The sequence below is a fragment of the Styela clava genome, chromosome 1, assembly GCF_964204865.1.
Source record: "Styela clava chromosome 1, kaStyClav1.hap1.2, whole genome shotgun sequence".
Classification (NCBI taxonomy): domain Eukaryota; kingdom Metazoa; phylum Chordata; class Ascidiacea; order Stolidobranchia; family Styelidae; genus Styela; species Styela clava.
In genome coordinates this window covers 3,332,276-3,351,039 of record NC_135250.1, presented here as the reverse complement: position 1 = coordinate 3,351,039, position 18,764 = coordinate 3,332,276, and the positions used below count along the sequence as shown (strand labels likewise).

At 33.9% G+C, this 18,764-nt stretch overlaps 2 protein-coding genes across 6 annotated transcripts in view; one reads left to right on the top strand and one right to left on the bottom strand.

Moving 5' to 3' along the window:
• LOC144427400 (uncharacterized) overlaps positions 1–3,556 on the top strand; it is a 14,940-nt gene extending 11,384 nt beyond the window's left edge. For both annotated transcript variants that reach the window (XM_078116588.1, XM_078116584.1), the window contains exon 21: positions 64–3,556. In XM_078116588.1, coding sequence (XP_077972714.1) covers positions 64–333 — 270 coding nt within the window. In that variant the 3' untranslated portion in view covers positions 334–3,556. The remainder of the gene's footprint in view (positions 1–63) is intronic.
• On the bottom strand, positions 3,385–18,764 carry LOC120341562 (uncharacterized). 4 transcript variants are annotated; one of them, XM_078116574.1, is made up of 11 exons: positions 18,589–18,764; positions 17,312–17,348; positions 16,535–16,622; positions 15,203–15,343; positions 14,280–14,414; positions 14,084–14,172; positions 13,384–13,626; positions 10,370–10,522; positions 9,913–10,016; positions 9,029–9,250; positions 3,385–8,709 (listed from the first exon to the last, which is right to left on the bottom strand). In XM_078116574.1, exons 1-11 carry the CDS (start codon positions 18,714–18,716, stop codon positions 6,432–6,434), a joined length of 3,618 nt encoding a protein of 1,205 aa, XP_077972700.1. In that variant the 5' UTR covers positions 18,717–18,764; the 3' UTR covers positions 3,385–6,431. The 4 variants fall into 4 exon arrangements, with proteins under 4 accessions (XP_077972700.1, XP_077972695.1, XP_077972697.1 ...); XM_078116569.1 differs by having other exon boundaries at positions 14,280–14,421; positions 15,204–15,343; XM_078116571.1 differs by having other exon boundaries at positions 14,280–14,421; positions 15,204–15,343; positions 16,535–16,619.

Genomic DNA, 18,764 nt, shown 5'->3' with positions numbered 1-18,764 from the left:
AATTTGCTTTTTTAGTACGTATTTTTTTTTGTTGGTTAAAATTTTTACTTTGTTTTGATACAGTATATGAAGAAGCACTACATAAAGCCGAGTAGCTTAGATGAGATAGAAGAAGATTTTTTGAATAGAATCAAACGAATGCCAATAGATAATAAAGTAAGAGAGAAGCTGATTTGTGCAATCAAAAAAGAAACAGAAGAAGCGAGGGAACAAAACATGAAGAATGAAGGATTTAGAATTTTCACACTTGATTATGACCATATTATAAAAGAGCTGACAAAATTTCTATCGGACCTATTTCATAGGATCAAGACGGTATGCTTACTTGCTTAAGTTTTTACCCAACTCGTAATTGAATTTTTTATCATTTATAATTAACAATTGTTCGGGAATTATAATGAGATTTGTTATGACATCATTTCAACATTGACAGCCTATTACGTCATATGTCTCATCCAAATCCGCATGAAATTTCATATTTGAGTAAGTTAATCTATATCTAGTGTTTTGATGGAATTATATCCTGTCATCTGTACCTATTATTTCTCATATTTATTCCCGCTCTTCCAATGTTCAATCCACTATTAACCCAAATTTTTGTAAAAATGAATTTTGTAAAATTTGTGACCCAAGGATGTGCTCGTAGTAATTGAATGACGAATATGAAACAATCATTTTTACATAAGATGTATTTTATTGAGGAAATTAGCTCAAAGTGTGGAAGCTACGCTTTTTATTCTGTAGTACTTCCAACATAAAATAAAACTAGTAGCGTTTGTTTTTGTTAAAAAAGCTCGCGACCCAAAGGTTGGAAAACACTGGTTTAGCTAACAGATCTACCATAAAATTTGAACCTTGGTTGCCACTGCTTGATAACCAGCTTTGATTCCCCTGCATTGTCTCTTCTCCAGTAAAATTATGTACTCGACATTTTTGTGTATTTCAGTACATGTATCATTTATTATTTTGCTTTCTGGAAAAAATAAACTTGACTATGACACTGGGTAGCTTGATGGCGGTGGTGCTTTTATGGGTGCTGGTCGAATATCGAGTTCTGTGGCATTCAGAACTTTAAGCAATAGATCTATGTTCACTTCAATTCGTGCATAACTTTTTATTTTTACCCTTAGAATAAATCATTACACTAGAGACCCTAATATTGCTCCATCATTTTTATGTGTATCGTTACCAGTTAAAACTAGATATATGTATGCAGTTTTATAAAATTGCTTTTGATTGTAGTATGTTCAACCTTTCTAATGTTATTAAATTTTGTTAATAAACCCTTTGCTAATTTATATGTGCTTGTATGTAAACAGAATCCGATGATATGTTTTAGTAACTAAGATTTTTATTGTATTTCTATATGAATACTTTCAATGATATAACCCCTGGTTGTGTATATTGTCAATTGTTTGTAGCAATTTTTTGTTATTCTTATCTCTGAATTTACTATAATAAAACAAATTCTGAGCTTTTTTTTATAGTCCTATCTATATTTCTATTTTGATTTATCTATGCCCATTACCCATCAAAACAAGATAATCTGCTAGTCATGACAGCTTTGATGATTAAACCATCTTTCGTCTCTATAAAGTCGTTGTTGTTCAATTTTAATGTCATTTAAGTGAGATTTGGGAAAATTCTTGAAAAAGGTTAAAAACTAAACAGTCCAGACAAAATATATTGCATAATAATTGAGTAATAATCATTTCACATTAACGTAAATGTAAGTAAATGACAACATAAAGGAAGAACTTTTTTACGTATGCTGCGTCAAAAAAAGCCTTGGCCCCTTGTCAGAACATCATTTTTGGTCTGAATGGATTTACTTGCCCAATAAATCGTTTCAGGTGCATGGATATAGAAGAAATATGGGTACTCCTAATGCGTACCTAGATGACAAATAACGGAACGTAGTATGTTTACCAGGTTAGGCTTAGGCCATAATTTCAGGTACAAATACTACGGGAGTCACTTGGCTAGTCCCCGAACTCGTAATAGAACTAAAATCAGGAAAATTGGAATAAAATTATGGCCTAACCCCAAATGTGGTACACATACTACGTTCCGGCGCCTGCCGTCTTGGTACACATACTTCAGCAGTACCGAAATATGTAATCTACTTGTACTGATTTTTCCAATTTGTCTTGCTTATAAATAATAAAGCCATTTAGTTTGATGTTATAGTGTTGTTTATATTTATTTGTAGTATAGAGGAAAAAAATTCATTAATTTAGTACGCTTTTGAACAATTAACCATGGTGTGTCTTTTTTTAAATATTGTATGTGACTGTTCTTCACTGGCTGGACTTGATTAACTGACGAATGTAGTGCACAAAAATGCATTAAAGGGTGGTTCCTATATATTAGTTTTTTGTACAATTTCATGTATCATTTATTAGATTTCTTATTGTCTGAAATATTTATGAGCTTTGAGCAAATCTGTGACGCAAATATATCGTATATACATTTATATATTCTATTGATATTTAGGTTTTTTATCCAAGTTTTACAGTGTCTGAGTTTGACATTTTTTAATTGTTGTTGAAGTTTGAATTGTATTTTGGATTTGGACTTCTCTGCATCTATTATTTGATGGCAGAATTTTATTGATTTTGATGTATGAGTCTGAGTTTGATGGTGAACCCTTAATTACTTCTACGATGATGAAGAAAATTTATTTAACACTTGAATTCTTGCATGTGTATGATTGTACCCAGGAATTTTAATAATCTAAGACGCTTTGTATAATTTTGTGTTCTCTCTATTATATGTTACATATTACCTTTTTATTCTGTCACTCTGTATCTTTATCATTATAGCTGTACAGGTCACGAATAATGAGGCTTTTACGCAAATGAGCAGAGGTGGAAGAAATAACCGACTTAGCGCGTAAGGGGTCTAAAATGACAGTCCCAAGTACTGGTTCCGTCAAACGCTCAGTTTCTTGTGCATTTAAGTCATTATCATGTTGTTTGGTTTCACATATTCATTGCACTACATCTAGTATCTATTCAAATTCTTTCTCATTTTCATTATTTTACAAAGTAAGTTCTAAAATGTTTTCAGCTCAAATTATTTTTCAAATTCTTCCACTTTACTATGCACTTCTGAGACCAAAACTAAATATTAAATAATAAACATATTCAATTCAGCTTTTAAACCATTTTTTAAAATGAAAATACCTTAAAAATATATCATGTTACGGATATATGCTAAAATACTTTTTATTCTCATTTTCAAACTGTCCAATTCACCCCCAGAATAAGATAATTAGCTAGTCATTATTACCGTAGCTTTGCTTATCAAATTATATTTCTTCTCTGGAAGTGCTGATTTGTATTGGTATTCACTGTATATATGTATATAAATGGTTTACAATTGTAACAATTAATAATTATGTTCAACTTATTTCACTAATCTTTGAGTAAATTTACATATTGTACTTCTAATTCAATTACCAGTCAAGGATGTATATACATTCATTTAGTGGTGTTTGATATAGCTAACTCTAAATTGATTAAGAATAATAAAGCAACATTGTGTGATTTTATAGTGTTTTTTTTTGCTAGATTCTAAATTTGCAGTATATGGATTAAATTAGCAGTAGAGGTTACGCGAGACTGACTCCCAATCCTTCATCAATGCCTTTGCAATAGTGAATCTGTATGCGTATAATGCAAGGATGCTGTAGCAGGAATAAAAATACCATACTATGCGATTCAAAGAGTCCTGCTGCATTCACAATTGTTGTAAACTGCTTGTCTGAGAAATGCTACAGAAATACATTTGTGTTAGTGTGCAGCAGAACTCTTGAATTGCATGGTATGATATAGATTAGTGTTGGAGTTTGAGTGAGTACTGGATGATTCGAGATATTGCTTCAATTTCACATAAATATATTGTGTTGTGTAACTAGTTGGGTAAAGTAATTACAGTTGAAATCCTGAGCACAACCAGAACTTTACAACACTAAAGCTAATTTTGTGCAAGTTTATAGAAATGCAACCATCTTGGATTAATAAATTACTGTTGAGAAAAAGTTGAATAGTGCAGGTTACATTGTAAGGACATTTTCAAAGGGCATCAACCAACAACCATGGGGGTGGCCTCCTAACCTTGCATTTTCGCAGGCAGGAAAAGCCAATTGTGAAATCTACCATTTTTAACATACTGGGATAAGTTTTTTGGGGATGAAGAGTATCCCAAAAAAACTTTCGCAAGCATTGATATAATCCTTCCCCACCCTCACAAACAACACAGCCCCATTTCAAATTATATATCAGGTCTAACTATTTCGTTGACGCACGCTTGGGATCTACGGCCGTATGCCCATCACCTATAAGAATATGTTTATTTCAACTCCATAATCAGCATAATAGACGATAAAGTATTTGATAACACAAATAAAACTGATTATAGAATCGGGAGAGCAAACAAAACCACAAGTAAGGTTTGAAACGTACAGATTTTAGATGGAAAGGTATTGATAAAAGAAGTAGTGCATGTTTGCTCACCAAAAGTATTAAAACTAATTAAGGCACGCATGCACACACACACACAATCACCGATATATGATAAGATCGTAAGAGCAAAAAACGAGATATAAAATCAATTACTAAGTAAAAAAGAAAAATATGAAAACAGATAAATGAAAAAAAAAATTTTTTGCCACACCATATAAATAATTTATGAGGATTGTCAAGTTGGATAACGAATTAGCCAACAGGAGTTATATACTGTGGAAGAAAAAACATTCTTCAAAGGATATCGTCAAGCTGATTATAGTTGGAGTCACCTAATGCCAAATCAGATTTGCCAAGTTGGATAAAGACCAAGTTGGACCTCACCAAGGGTGTATTATAAATTGGGTAGGCATAGCAACCCCGAAACGATGTTGGCGTTCATATATAAAAGCTCCTTATATACAGGGTGGCCCAAAAGTAGGTATACAGTTATTAAACTATTTTATATGCTTTGAAGCTACTTGCAGTTCACTTTATATTATTTGTTAAGTACCACAAAAATTGCTTATTTTTTAAGATAATAAATCTAGTGTGAATTTTACATTAGTTTTCTAGCTGCTTGGAAGGTAATAAAAAATAAATAAAATAACTGTATACCTTATTTTGGGCCACCCTGTTTATCAGCGTATGCCTGTACAAAGCCTTGTTTGAAGCAAATAGCATAATAATATATATTTTTTTATAGCATTCAAGCCTTAAGCACCATCACTGAAAATCAACCAAGCTCTCACCATCCTTCCATTTTAATCAATTTGATAGCTTAAGCAAAGAAAACACTGATCGGTGAATATATGACCAACATAAGGCTTAAGCAAAGAAAACACGATTGATTAAACCACTGATCGGTGAATATATGACCAACGTAAGAGCTGCGAGTGCCATAGGTAATCTAACAAGCCCAAAATATCGATGACCCAGGTTGCTGAAATGGACAGTTCGATCAACGATTGCTACAAAACCAACAAAAGCAAAACCATTATTAAACGTTTGCCAATCCAGGTGAAGCAACTGCAATTAAATATATAACAGTTCAATGATACTTATAAACAGTCCACGATGCGAACAATTTTGACACCCATACACACCGAATATGTGATGCGAATGGTAAAACAACACCAGAAAACAGGTGCAAATTACTAATTTAGTACCCTTTTGAACAAATAACAAGGTAATTGGACGCATGCAGAGCACAAAAATGCATTGCACGTGACGCCGAAATATAGGGCAAGAAAATGTAAACATTTAAAGTTTGAAATCCAATCCCAAAGACCGAGATTCGCATTAGATTGATCGTTTACAACGTAACACCTTATATGCTTCCATCCGATACCTAGAAGCCTTCTCAAATAAAATTGATTCACAGTCAATTTTTCAACATTGGAACGAAGTATTCAATGTATCAGAATATTGATAGATAGAAAATGAGAGAGAAGCAAAAGATAACAAGATATGACAATAGAGTCAAATATCCAAGATTAAAATATTACGGTAATTCATTTTGAAATATACATGCGTTTTTGGAATATTGCCAGTCAGCACAAATTCAGGTTTTGAAATACCCAATATGGCACAACCATAATAATTACAATAAAAATTACAATAAACCCAGCGCATAATGCGGCCGTGTGATTTTTGCATACTGTATTTCTCTATCCAAATTTAGAAGACTGAACGTTTCCAAATAAAAGTCTCTATCCAAATTTAGAAGACTAAACGTTTCCAAATAAAAGTATGATATTGTTGTATATTAGACCGATCTACTGATACTGCATGTGAGTAGAAGAAAGAAAGATGTTGCCAGAATCACCCATTTCGGGTTCCCTTGGAACTCAATCATGGATTTTGTTACACACAGCTCAAGCTGTCATAATTGCACATTTACATTTTTGCGAAGATCGCTACTTACAAATGTTGAAATAGGTATTTTATTTTGTCTTTGTTATTCAAACTGCATGATCGTCGTCTTTTTATGGGCTCATGTTTTACAGCATCACCACTCGGACGAAAACTATCAGGTAAAATTTGTGATTTCATTGAGATGTTTGAATTATTCTGATTCAATGCTGATGTATTGTAAGAATGTCTTCGTATCCTCTTTTTACATTTCATGTTTGCTTTTATGAATTCTAAATCTGACTTTACTTCCAGTTCTCTCTCCATTGTCTGTATTGATGTCAAAGTATCATATTTTAACGTAGGGTATCTTGGAAAACTGGAATTTCTTCTTCTTCTATGTGTTGAGGGCGTAGTATTCACTTTTGGCGTAAAAGAATATTTTGTAGTTGGTAAGACTAGTAATGGAACGTTGAAAGATGTTTCATCACTTTCATATGATTGCTCGAAACCAGAATCAGTTAGTTTTGATTCATTTTTTAGATAGTTTGAACGAAAAGAATTTATAACATCACTAGATATAGAAGAGATAGTCTCAATATCGCCATCATCTGATTTCTCGGCATTGCAGTTTAACGATTCCTGTTCAGAGGTCAGGTCAAGAAAATTATCATCATTGATCAATATTTTTGGCAAATTTGATCGGTTTGGAGTTGATGTCAAATTTGGTTTGGATTGAATTGTCTTATCGCTTTGGATTTTTGCAAGTTCTTGAACTTGGAATTTCGAGTCTTTGCCAGTTCTATGAGATTTGAAATAATTGTTGTTATTTTGATCAAGCTCTGTTCGTGAAATCGAAACAAGTTCTACTACATCAACAGTGGAGCAAAGAAGATCACTAGGATATGGAACTGGTGCGCCGAATTTGTGTTGGTTGCTTGTGGTGTTTCCTAGTTCTTTCTCGGTAGTATGCTCGGTCGTTGAGGTATCTGAAAAGCTAGTTCTTCTTGAGGATGACTGATAAATTTTCCCTATTCTGCCAGACTCCCAGTCGTTCGATAAGGAGGATGGAAAATTAGCACTAGAAAATTCCACTAGTGGAGCACGGGCACCAAATTTTAATTCATCATTTGTACTATGAGAATCCATATTGCCAGCTAGAGTATTTGACATCATCAAAGTCATTTTGGATTGCTCACTTGCGACATCTACATATACATCGTCTCTCTGAGGTATGTTCAAGTCCTTCAATTTTGGATGAGCAGACCCAGTGAGGATGACCTCAGCATCTTCATTTCTCTTAAGCAACTGTTCAGAAGACACAGTGGTTATAATGTCAATAGCACCTCTTGGAGTAATACCTTTGGCATTGAACATATCTATATCTGACCTTTTAGAGAAGTCATTTACGCTCCATGGATGTGATCCAGAAGCGGTCAAATCCAACTTTGCATCATCCATATTTTTGTTTATTTTGCTACTTCCAATATTAGCGGTTTTTATATTGGTAAATTTTTTAGCACCAGTTGTACTAATATCAAATACGGCAGGCCTTGTATTGCCAGACCTATTACTGCTCTCTTTGGGACAATCAGCTCCATTAAGTCCAATGTTATTGATATGAGCACCATCAGACATTTTGGGACCAGTTAAATCGTCCTGAAGAAAATCTTCATTAATTTCAGGTTTTGGCAATTTTTCATCCAAAGACCATTCCTCTTTGTTGTCAGAAATTTCTGTCAATTTTGCAGTACCTCCTTCTTCACTGTCGTCAGATTCACTATCTAGTATGACACCTGTTGCAGGTTTGATCAACTCCGAACAAAATGACTTTTCGCTCTCAGAGTTGGTGAATTCAATGCATTTGTTCTCATTTGTGTGTTGGATACTTCTTAAAAGACTTGTTGAGGGAATGGCTTCCTGTATTTGTGCCATACGAGGGGGGGCAATACAATTTTTTACTAGTGTTAAATGGTTATGAGTGCTGATGTTAGTTATTGCCTCCATATTTTCATTTTGATTTAATGTTACCTCATTTGTTTGCATACCGACTGCACCCTTTTCGACATTGAAAATCAAGTTAGGGGTTGGCGGTTTCTCGAGTTTCGTGCATTTTGCTGTCCATCGAAATGAAGTCGGTGTGATTTGAGGTTCACAATGTTCTTCACCTACAGTTAATTTCAACTTGATTGTAGTACCAAGAGGGAATGGTTTATTCTCTGTTTGTTTTCCCAAACAAAGTGGGAATACTCTTCGAACTTTTCTCTTGAAATTGGGTATTTTGATTTCATCCTCAGCCTTTTTTACTTTATCACCAACTATGCTGACAATTATTTTTGATTTCTCCCTGTAAAACACGAATTTGAATTGTTTTCAGAAAGGAAGACTAAAACGAAAAAATCGGATATAAAAAAGAAATCAAAATGGTAAGCACAGCAAATATGCACCACTCATGCCACACTAAGAGTATTTAAAACGGTGGCAAATTAACTTTTTTATTGTTAACCAAGGTGGGTAAAATACCCGATGGAAATTTGGAATAAACAAAACTTTTTTTTTATTATCGTAAACAGCCACCTTGTGTTGAGAGTATTTAGGCGGGAGCACAAATCCGGAAAAATTGAAGAACTGCTGCACCCAATCAAGAAAAGCTATCAATAACTAACCTGACTGAGATATTCTGAGTACTTATAACTGGTTCAAAAGTGTCGACCAGAGATTTGATTTCTTCTTGTATTTGGCGAGAAGTTTCTAAGTTATCACTGTAAACCCAAAGCTCGAAATTTTGTTGATTTGGGTCCTCGATATCCGTTGGCCTCTTGACGAAAAGAGCATAATTCAAAGGAATAAGCAAAGAGTCATAGTTCAGAGTTGAAACAACACGATACCTTGGAGAAAATAAAGGAAATGATTAGATAATCAGCTGAAAAGTAGACTATTATCATAATTTTTATGACTAGAAATTTAAAAAGCAGGCGTTATACCAAAATAATATAATCTTTAATGGGTTATCCCAATAAGCTTTAACGTTTTGCCGCATTTTGCAGGGGGAAAGAATAATTTACAGGAAATTAGTACAGCATCAATATGGATAAAGAAACACTGTCAGTGCATCTCTGCTTTGAATCAATTGGACATCTGTATTGACATGCCAACAGATATGCTTCCAAAACCTTGTTGGGAGTAAAATATGAATTATAAAAAGTTGTGATACAAACAAGAGTATCTCAAACCTGAATACATCATCAAGTCAATGCATCCACAACAAATAACTGGCTAAATAACCCGATCCCCAACATGAATTGGTAACTGAACAAGAGACCGTGGTTCGCATATAATCAAGTCATCTCGTCGGCTTTTCTCTCTTAAGGAAAAAATGAAAATCCCTTCTAAACAAGTATGCTAAATCAGAGTTGTGGAGTCATACAAGCAATACAGACATGCAAAAGATGCTGCTGGTTCAGGAACTTGTAAAAAGTGAATTAATGCCTTCCCTGGGACAAATATAAAAAAAAAGTCACCATAAATTCTACACTATGCATGAGCTTACCCTCCAGGCTCCGAGCACAAAAATTCAATAAATTTGCCAGGATAGAATGGAACGGTTTCATAATATTCCCACTGGATTACAGAAATACTTTTTGTCTTCTGAACCTGAAATAATAATTTGAAAAAACTTAAAACAAAACCGATAGCTTTCTTGATAAAACTCATACATAGGGTAATTGAGAATTGAATGAATTCATAGACACAAATGGCTAAAATTGTACGATTGCTAATTGCGCTTTGCGAGGGGTTACAAAAGACTCAATGAGTCATCTATTCAGCAACCTTAGTAGCTGAATTAATGCAGTGAATATGGCAACAGAATTATACTCTATTCAACATTTCCTCAAAAAATACAATGCATGGGTTTACACACTGGTCAATTTGACTGTAACCAATCATTTTGTATTTTTAACAGTTATTTTCCTTTTTTTCTTAATTAAAAAAAAAATTGAACATACCGTCACATCAACAATTTTATGCGGATCCTTGTTAATGAGTTTGGCATCCAGCTTAACATGTAACGGCGGGTCAAAATGAATAGGACTGCCCAGGCTCCATATATGAAGAGCAGCAGTAAGAAATATCAATTCATTTTCACCTCTGCGTTGTTTCTAAAACAGATAAAAAGTTGAATTGTTCGTCTTTTTTTAAGTTCATTATATTTATGATGATCACATAAGTAACAATGAAGGAATTTATAAATAAAGCAGAAAAAAAAGATTGCCGGGGTAGCCTTCGGTATACATTCCATTGTAATCTACAGAAATTTGCATGTCAATTTATTTTGGTTTAAAAACCGAACAAACCAGATGTCAAGTAAGATCAAAAATAATATCTTGAAACCTTTTAGTTAGACAATTATTAGCAATAATATTTCCACTGGATGTAGACCACTAACAACACCAGAGACATGCACATAGATCACATATCACACAAGCACTCACTTTGGTAATATCATCACAGGTTCAGTACAGGCTCACCAAAGTCCACCCAGAAAATCCACCAGAAAAGGAGGGCATAATAAATATGTAGTAGGTTGCAGAAAACCAAAAAAAATTTAATAACAAATAAAAGTAATAGCCATTTAATAAAGTGTCTCATCTACGAGTGATTTGACAGCAATTGTTCTAGTACATATAAGAAACAAAATCTCAATAATAATTTAACAAAAACTTTCAAGTCCCATTTAAAAACTTTCTAATCATGTTTTTTATTATGCATGACTAGTAGTATTTGGTATGAGTATGTAGATTGTTCTGGAATGAAAACCTTTCGTTGCATTCTCTCTGTGAAAGATCATAATGCGTAGTCTTATTGCTGGACTTTTGGTGCCCACGGGAAGGTGCATGTAATCTCTAGTTGCCACAACTTCCACCAAGTCCATACATCTGGTAAAATTAACTACGGGAGGTAACATTTAACATAACCAACTTGGACTGATAACCAGACAACAGGTTACCATCCGTCATTTCATACCGGCTTACCGGCTTCCTTTACCTCAAATAATGAAAACACAACCATATGACTTTCCTCTCCCCCGGGATAAATATGTAAATCATATTCTATCCTATATACATAATAAGCACCCACGGCTCTAAGATGTTATTCTGCTGATTTCTCAAAAATGTTGTGTGTACAAGTAAGACAAGCGCAAGTCCTAATATTTTTAAAAAAATAATTATTATTTTTAAATTCATTTAAACTTTTCATTATTGACAAAATGTAAAATATTAATATCAATGCACAGTAAAGCAAGATATGATATTTGAGTCAGGTGGAAATATAAACTTTTTGATCCTTTTGATTCCTGCTATCACTATGATGTGGTATGGTTCACTTAACATAGAAGGCTTAAAAAGGGAAGTAGTTCGTCACATGCTAATCCAATAAGACATTGTTAAATTTCACTATGCTCATCCACAAACCAAATCTAACAAAGAAACAAGAAAATCACAACCTATATGCACAGATGCATGTCAATTTGTACTGTCGTTTTAGTTGAGTGATTAAGATGTGTCATAAATAGGAGGCGTGTCTAAGCGAACAACCCTTTATGACCAATAACTCAACTTTATAATAAGTGGAAAATTACAGTAAAATTTCCACAAGATTGGGACAGGAAATTGGTGTCGAATTACATCACTCTCATACATCGTCTAGGCCAAAACGCACCTTCATGATCAAATAAACACTGCTGTATGATCAAAGTCCGAAGTTACAGTTTTCATCGCGGATTCATATTAAATGTTCAACAACGAGCTAAATAAGGATTGCCAGCCATATTAATATTAAGGTATGTACGGTAATCATAATAACCACACACAATTGACTGAAAAAATGCTACCTCGAGCATACATTCTCAAAGTGCTCCATACAAAGCCCCAGGGCTCTGTGAGAGAAACCTAGAGGCTCCGCGAGCTATTCGTTTACTTATTAAAATACCGACTTGGCTAATTTTGAGACTATTCAAAGAAGCAATAATGGCATTAATAATATTTGACAATGGTAGCATCGAAATTTTGCAACAACGCGGCAATTCAAATATGACATTATCTATCAGTTTCAATAGATAACGCCATATTTCAGTTACCACCTTGCTGCCATAATTCAACGCTCTTGATATGTTTGTCAAATTTACAACTTTAATATAGTTTATCTGTGAAATTTAGATTTATTTGTAGCTTGTATTAAATACAAAGTAGCAAATACATCAGGGTTATTAAATAAAGTGATTTTAAGTTACTCAGCAACATTAAACGATGAGTAACAATGTATTTTTTCGTTTTCATTTGTATAAATTATTGTGGGGCTTCATAAATAATAGTCAACCACGGGCTTCATAACACTAAAAGTTTAAGAACCCCTGACCTAGAAAAACATTAAATACTTTTCATAACAAACTCATCAAATTTTGACCAGTTGCCTTTTAGGAACAGAGATGTTTACAAATACGTTACAGAATATATATATTCTTAACTTTCACACTATTGTGACTTAACTTGGGAAAGGCCATGGAACAATATTTTGTGGGTACGATGGCCTTGTAGTAGCATTGGTACTCCCATAGTATGTGTCAATTTGGGTCAGGCCATAATTTTATTCCAATTTTCCTTTTTTTAGTTCTTTTATGAGTTTGGGAACTAGCCATGTGACTCCTGTAGTATTTGTACCTGAAACTATGGCCTAACCCTAACCTGGTACACATACTACGTTTTAGTGTCTGCCATCTTGGTTCACATACTACAGAGTACTGTAGCACTGGCTTTAACTAAGTTGGCATCTCAGATTCAGATCCCATACTCACCACCTCACCCAGGGTGTAGCAAATTGAGTAGGCAATTTTGAATCTGGAAGCTCCCTATACTCCCAGAAAACTCAGGACCTTACGTATCAGTGGTCAGTGGCCTTACAGAGCCTTTTCAGAGTAAAATCAGTGACAAATGTGATATAAAACGAAATGTTTGCTACCAACCTGTCTATTACAAATAGCAATATTCAACTTCATATCCTCTTCTCTCGAGTCACTGGATGGAATATTAATGCGACATGTAGGAAGATTGATTTTGCCTCCTCTCCTTAGAACTGTTCCAAACACATGACCAGGTTTCAGGTATTCAACATCTATTTTGTGCAACTTCGGAGACTGTGGAATGCGGCATAATTGTTGGTTGATTCTTGTTTTGCTTTGCCGTTTTTGTTTTATTTTTTCTTTCACCTGGTTTGGAATTTTCCAAATTAATCATGAATCTTTAAACTACTTATAAAATATTCTTGGTGTGCAAAGTAATTTGGGCAAACAACAAAACGATCCATAGGTCCACTTCATGTCAAGTAAGCAAACGGATTTTAAAAATATGACCCGTCCAAATGAACCTGATTTTTGGGGCATCCTGCTCAGTGTTACAATGGGCTAAACATCACAACTTCGTGTACCCTCCATGAAAATTATATACAAGAAGTTTCCTGTATGTGTTTCTGTATGTAATGGCATATTTATTACAGCCATCCAAAGCCATGCATATGGAAATAATGAATAATTAGTAAAGTATTCCCCCACTCTATCTGAACTCGAGAAAGGACAAGGCACCATGGTTCACCATATTATTTAGTCCTTACATCGACATCCCTCTCTCATATAATGAATACGAAATCCTTATTCTTGCCATACTTACCGGTACATGATTTCCTTCTCCAGCACTACTCGATATGTCACCAAACTCTCCCCCACTGCTGGTCTTTGAAGAGTGACGTTTACGTGGGACTGTTAATGAAGCATATATTACATATGGTCAACTTTGATATTAAGCCTATCCTTTAGTCTATCTTATCGCACACAGAATGCACACAGAATATTGTTTAACTTCAAACCTCTAAGATATTTTAATGATGTAGATGGTTGTCCTTGGATTTCATTTCTCCATGTTGCATCCTGAGATTTTGTAGCAATAACTTCCTGCATGACATCAGGAAGTTTTTCAACAGGGCCATTTTGTGTTGTTTTTTCTGGAACCGTGAGAAAAAAAGTTAGCTATTTTGCTCCGAGAAATATAAAAGTGTATTCAATATTAAATGCAGTTAATTCCATATAGACTGGGAGACGACAATGCAATAAAATGTTAATGAAATCAGCCACAACTGAATTCAGCCGAAATTTCCTGTGGTGAATTTTCCGGAAACGATATATATATTATAAAGATGTTTATGTGACTGTATTCGATTTTTAGCATTCCAAAATGATCTCCATGCCCCTTGCAGTAATTTATAATGGTGTCTCATAAAATTTCAAGTTTTTATTGAAGCCTCTGACATATTAGGTTTGGCCACATGTGAACATCTTAAGCGGAGGTTTCATGTACTGATCTTAATCCATGTGTATCTAGCAGCAATTTAGCAACTGGATTAGTGTAACAATATTCTGGCCGGTCACACACTATTGATTTGAATGCAAGGATAAGGGGCAACAATATACAAGTGGACAAGAACAAAAATAAAAATCATTAAATGAGGAACGCATAGAAAAGCAAGCGCAAAAATACAAGACACACACTTGAATTGAAGAAATTTATTTTATGCTTAAAATCCTGTTTGTGGCTGTACCCAAAAGGTATATTAATCTACGACTTTTTTCACAAATCATATCTCTAGAATGTGTTCCAAATGCCCTGGTTTCTGCTATTTATTTTTTTCCCTGGGGGGTTAACGCTTTATTCTATCATATCGAACATAGAATGCATACTTTATTCTATCATATCGAACATAGAATGCATACACAATATTGTGTAATTTCAAACCTCCAAGATACTTGGATGATGTAGATGGTTGTTCTTGAATTTCTTTTCTTCTTGTTGCATCTGGGAATTTTGTACTGTTTACATTTTTCTTGACTTCAGGAAGTTTCTCAACAGGACCATTTGGTGTCGCTTTATCTTGAGCTGTGAGAGAGAGAGAGAAAACATAATGATGATATCACAAATATATAATAAAACAATGCATAATGCAGTTTTCGGTATAGGACTGGGTGATAACGATACGACCAAAAACGGGCATCTGAGTCAGTTACCACCCAATTCAAATACTTGAATAAATGGCGCGGCGGTGTGGCTCAACGGGCTAAGCGTTAGGAATTCGCTCGCCACCGCACCTCTAATTACTCTGCGTGGGTTCGCAGGTTCGAATCCCATGCAGGGATGGTTATGTGCGAGAGGATTGCTGGACTCCTCGCCGTCGTTGGGTGGTTCACGTAACCGCTGGTCAGTTACGGCTTCATCCACCACCAAGTCCATGCTTCCGAAAAAACAAACAATATAACTAATCCCATACCCGACTTGGAATGGCAACCGGACGAGAGGCTGTGGTTCGCCATATGGATAAGCCGTCTTATCGGCTTTCCTCTCCCCCGGGATAATATGTAAATCCTATCCTAAATTGAAAGGGGTTCTGTTACAATATGAACTCTCAGTATATGTAAATATATATATATATATATAAACTATATACCTTATATACAGAAATAATCTGATTAGAACAAGGATAGGGAATTAACCAAATAAATTTTCAAATTCATTGAATTCATCTTTGTGGATGTAAATTTGGTATATAGGATTAAATAAAATTAAACATTCATTAGGAAAACCACCAACAATAAATACGAAGAAAAAGAGGATTTTAGGTTGATACATTTTTCAAGTCTAGAAATATATATTGTACGCATGACAGTGAAAAACAGTATTTGTTCCTCATTTTTGATTGAATAGAGATTACATCAATTTGATAGTAAGAGAAAGTTTATTATGGAAAATGCAAATGACTATTCAATAATAAATAAAGTATGATGCAGTTGCTATCAGTATCAAATTGGAGATGCCAATATAACCAAATGCCATGCTACTATCAGCCTAATAACTCATGAGGGTAGCAAATAAGGGGTGTCTAAACAATTGGATCATAGTAAATGGATTCTAAGATATCTGAGATCAGCCTTTAGCTGAATTGATTGGAATAGGATTGCATTGGAATGAAATAGATATTGTTATAATATATTGAGTTGTAAAAAATACCTTCATTTTTAAATAAACTCTAACAATTTAGACAAAGATTAAACATAATACTTGAGTAATAACCACCTTTATGATTTTTTTTGTCATTTTTCTTGTTCACTGGCGAAGATGAGATCGTGCTTGGTTTGGACAGTGGTTTCTGTGGACTTGTCTTCTGAATGAAACATTCACATTTTTTCAAAACTTTTTTAGAGATTTAGGGTTTGATTACCTATTTTAAATTAATAACATATTGTTAAGAAGAAAAACAAATTATTTAAAGAAAAACCATAAATCTCAATATTGAATAAAAAAAAACAATATTGTGAGTGTACTGTGTAGTATCTGTGATAACACAGTGGCTCATTATTATTATAACCTTAGGGTGCCCATTACCAGTGTATAAGAGGCTTCGGTCATTGACTTGACTCGAGTTGGACTTTAATATCAATCAAAAAATACCTATTATGAGATAAGACAACCCTGATGTTAAATGGAATAGTAATTAAATGAAAGATATCTAGTAATGATCTCTAATAATTGACATTAGTTGGCTAATTTGCAAAATTCATATGATATTTACCATCAATATCAGTAATTTCGAAACTCTCCACCCCAATCTGTCGAATTAGATATTAGAACCTTAGGTGTCGCTGCTCGATAACCAGATTTTGTTCCCCGCGGCTCCCCTTTCCCAGTAATGTAAATATCATTTTTTCCTTATTTTTTGCATGAATTTTGACTTTAACAGTTGGAAAAAATAAACTTGACTTGGAAAGATAAAATCTGAGTATTGGGCTTCCCGAATGACCCGTTCAGAGAGATAGAGAGCACTTGAAACTCTCATTAATTAGGAATTCTTACCTTCGCTATGTTCAATTTGGAATTTGTCTCTTGACTTCTGAAATTTTTAAAGAAACAGAAAATAGTTTATACACAGATTTTTGAAGGGTTCATAAAATGATGAAAGAGGAGATAATGAAAAAACATTAATAAATACAACAAAAAAACATTTTGCATTTTAAGAAAAAAATATATCTAATGCAAGGGTACTCAACTTAAAAGTTAAATTGGACTTTCATTGGGGTAAACTTAGAATAGAAAGTAAATGGTCAAATGTGGGTGCTGACTAAATAGCAGATAGCTGCATCTTCTGTTACACAATTTATGATATTATTATACTTCTTCTACTGCAGAGATACTGCCATGCCTAGCACCATTTTCATATTTAACTCACAGCACACTATAACAGCCAGTATACACAGTTGAGGAGGTAAATTTGATGTCTGAACTGTCCCAAGAGGGAAATGAGAGAATAAAGGTTGGAAACCACTTTTCTAATGCTGCTGTTGTCAGATTATATTCACAGAACTCATAGTACAGATAGGATTAGATAGAATCACCTCTGCATATGTGTAATAGGGTGACCGTACATTTGAACCCACGTACATTTGAACCCATGTGTATATCCACGGGTTCAATCTATATGCGGGTGCTAAAACCCATGGGTTGGGGTTAGTATGGGTTTAACTATCCGTGAAACAAAAAAAAATCCATAGGTGCAATAGCATACAGGTGCAATTGTCATGGGTTCAAATGTACGTGGGTTCAAATGTGAAGGAACCGTGTAATAGAAATGGGGACGAAGTAAAGACTGGCATATGGATAGTAAATATTCTATTGTACTAAACTTTGTTGGTTTCTTGGGTCAGAAATATACATTGTTCAAACTTTACCAAACCCGGGATAGTAAATTGGATAAAGTATGGCACACAAGAAAAATTCTGACACAAAATATTTTTGTATGTATTAGTAGATGCTTTCGATTGACAATAAAAATTTTGTCTAAAAAATTTTGTGTCCCACTTTTCCCACATGTTGCTTAATTGCCCCAATTGCTTTTCATATGAATACTTTCCCCTTCTGCCAAATTTTTATATCTATCCTAACCATGGACATACCATAAATTCCACTCTATATGCTTACTTCAACAATAAGTTCTATAATATATCTACTTTCCAAAATTACTTCAACTATTCGTCAAATAATATATATCTACAAGTGTGCTTAAAAAGGACAAGAGTAGGACAAGCAAGACAAAACATTTTTTTGGCACCTGTAGATATTATAAACCATCTTACCTTCTTTTAAAAATCTTATTGCACAAAAGATAGAGGACAAAAATGACTGCAATTGTAAAAAGTGCAATAGTCACAAGTGCAAGGATGGATTCGAATGGAAACATTTTATAAATATGAATAAAAAACATAAATACTATATATATTTATATATATATATACTTTATTTATATAAAAAC

Coding starts and splice junctions, on each gene's coding strand:
- LOC120341562 (XM_078116569.1), bottom strand. CDS start 18,716: ATGTTTTTTATTCATATTTATAAAATGTTTCCATTCGAATCCATCCTT. Junction 13,627..14,083: donor GAGAAGGAAATCATGTACCG/GTAAGTATGGCA, acceptor ATTCCAAACCAG/GTGAAAGAAAAAATAAAACA. Junction 9,251..9,912: donor TTGTGCTCGGAGCCTGGAGG/GTAAGCTCATGC, acceptor ATTTTCTCCAAG/GTATCGTGTTGTTTCAACTC.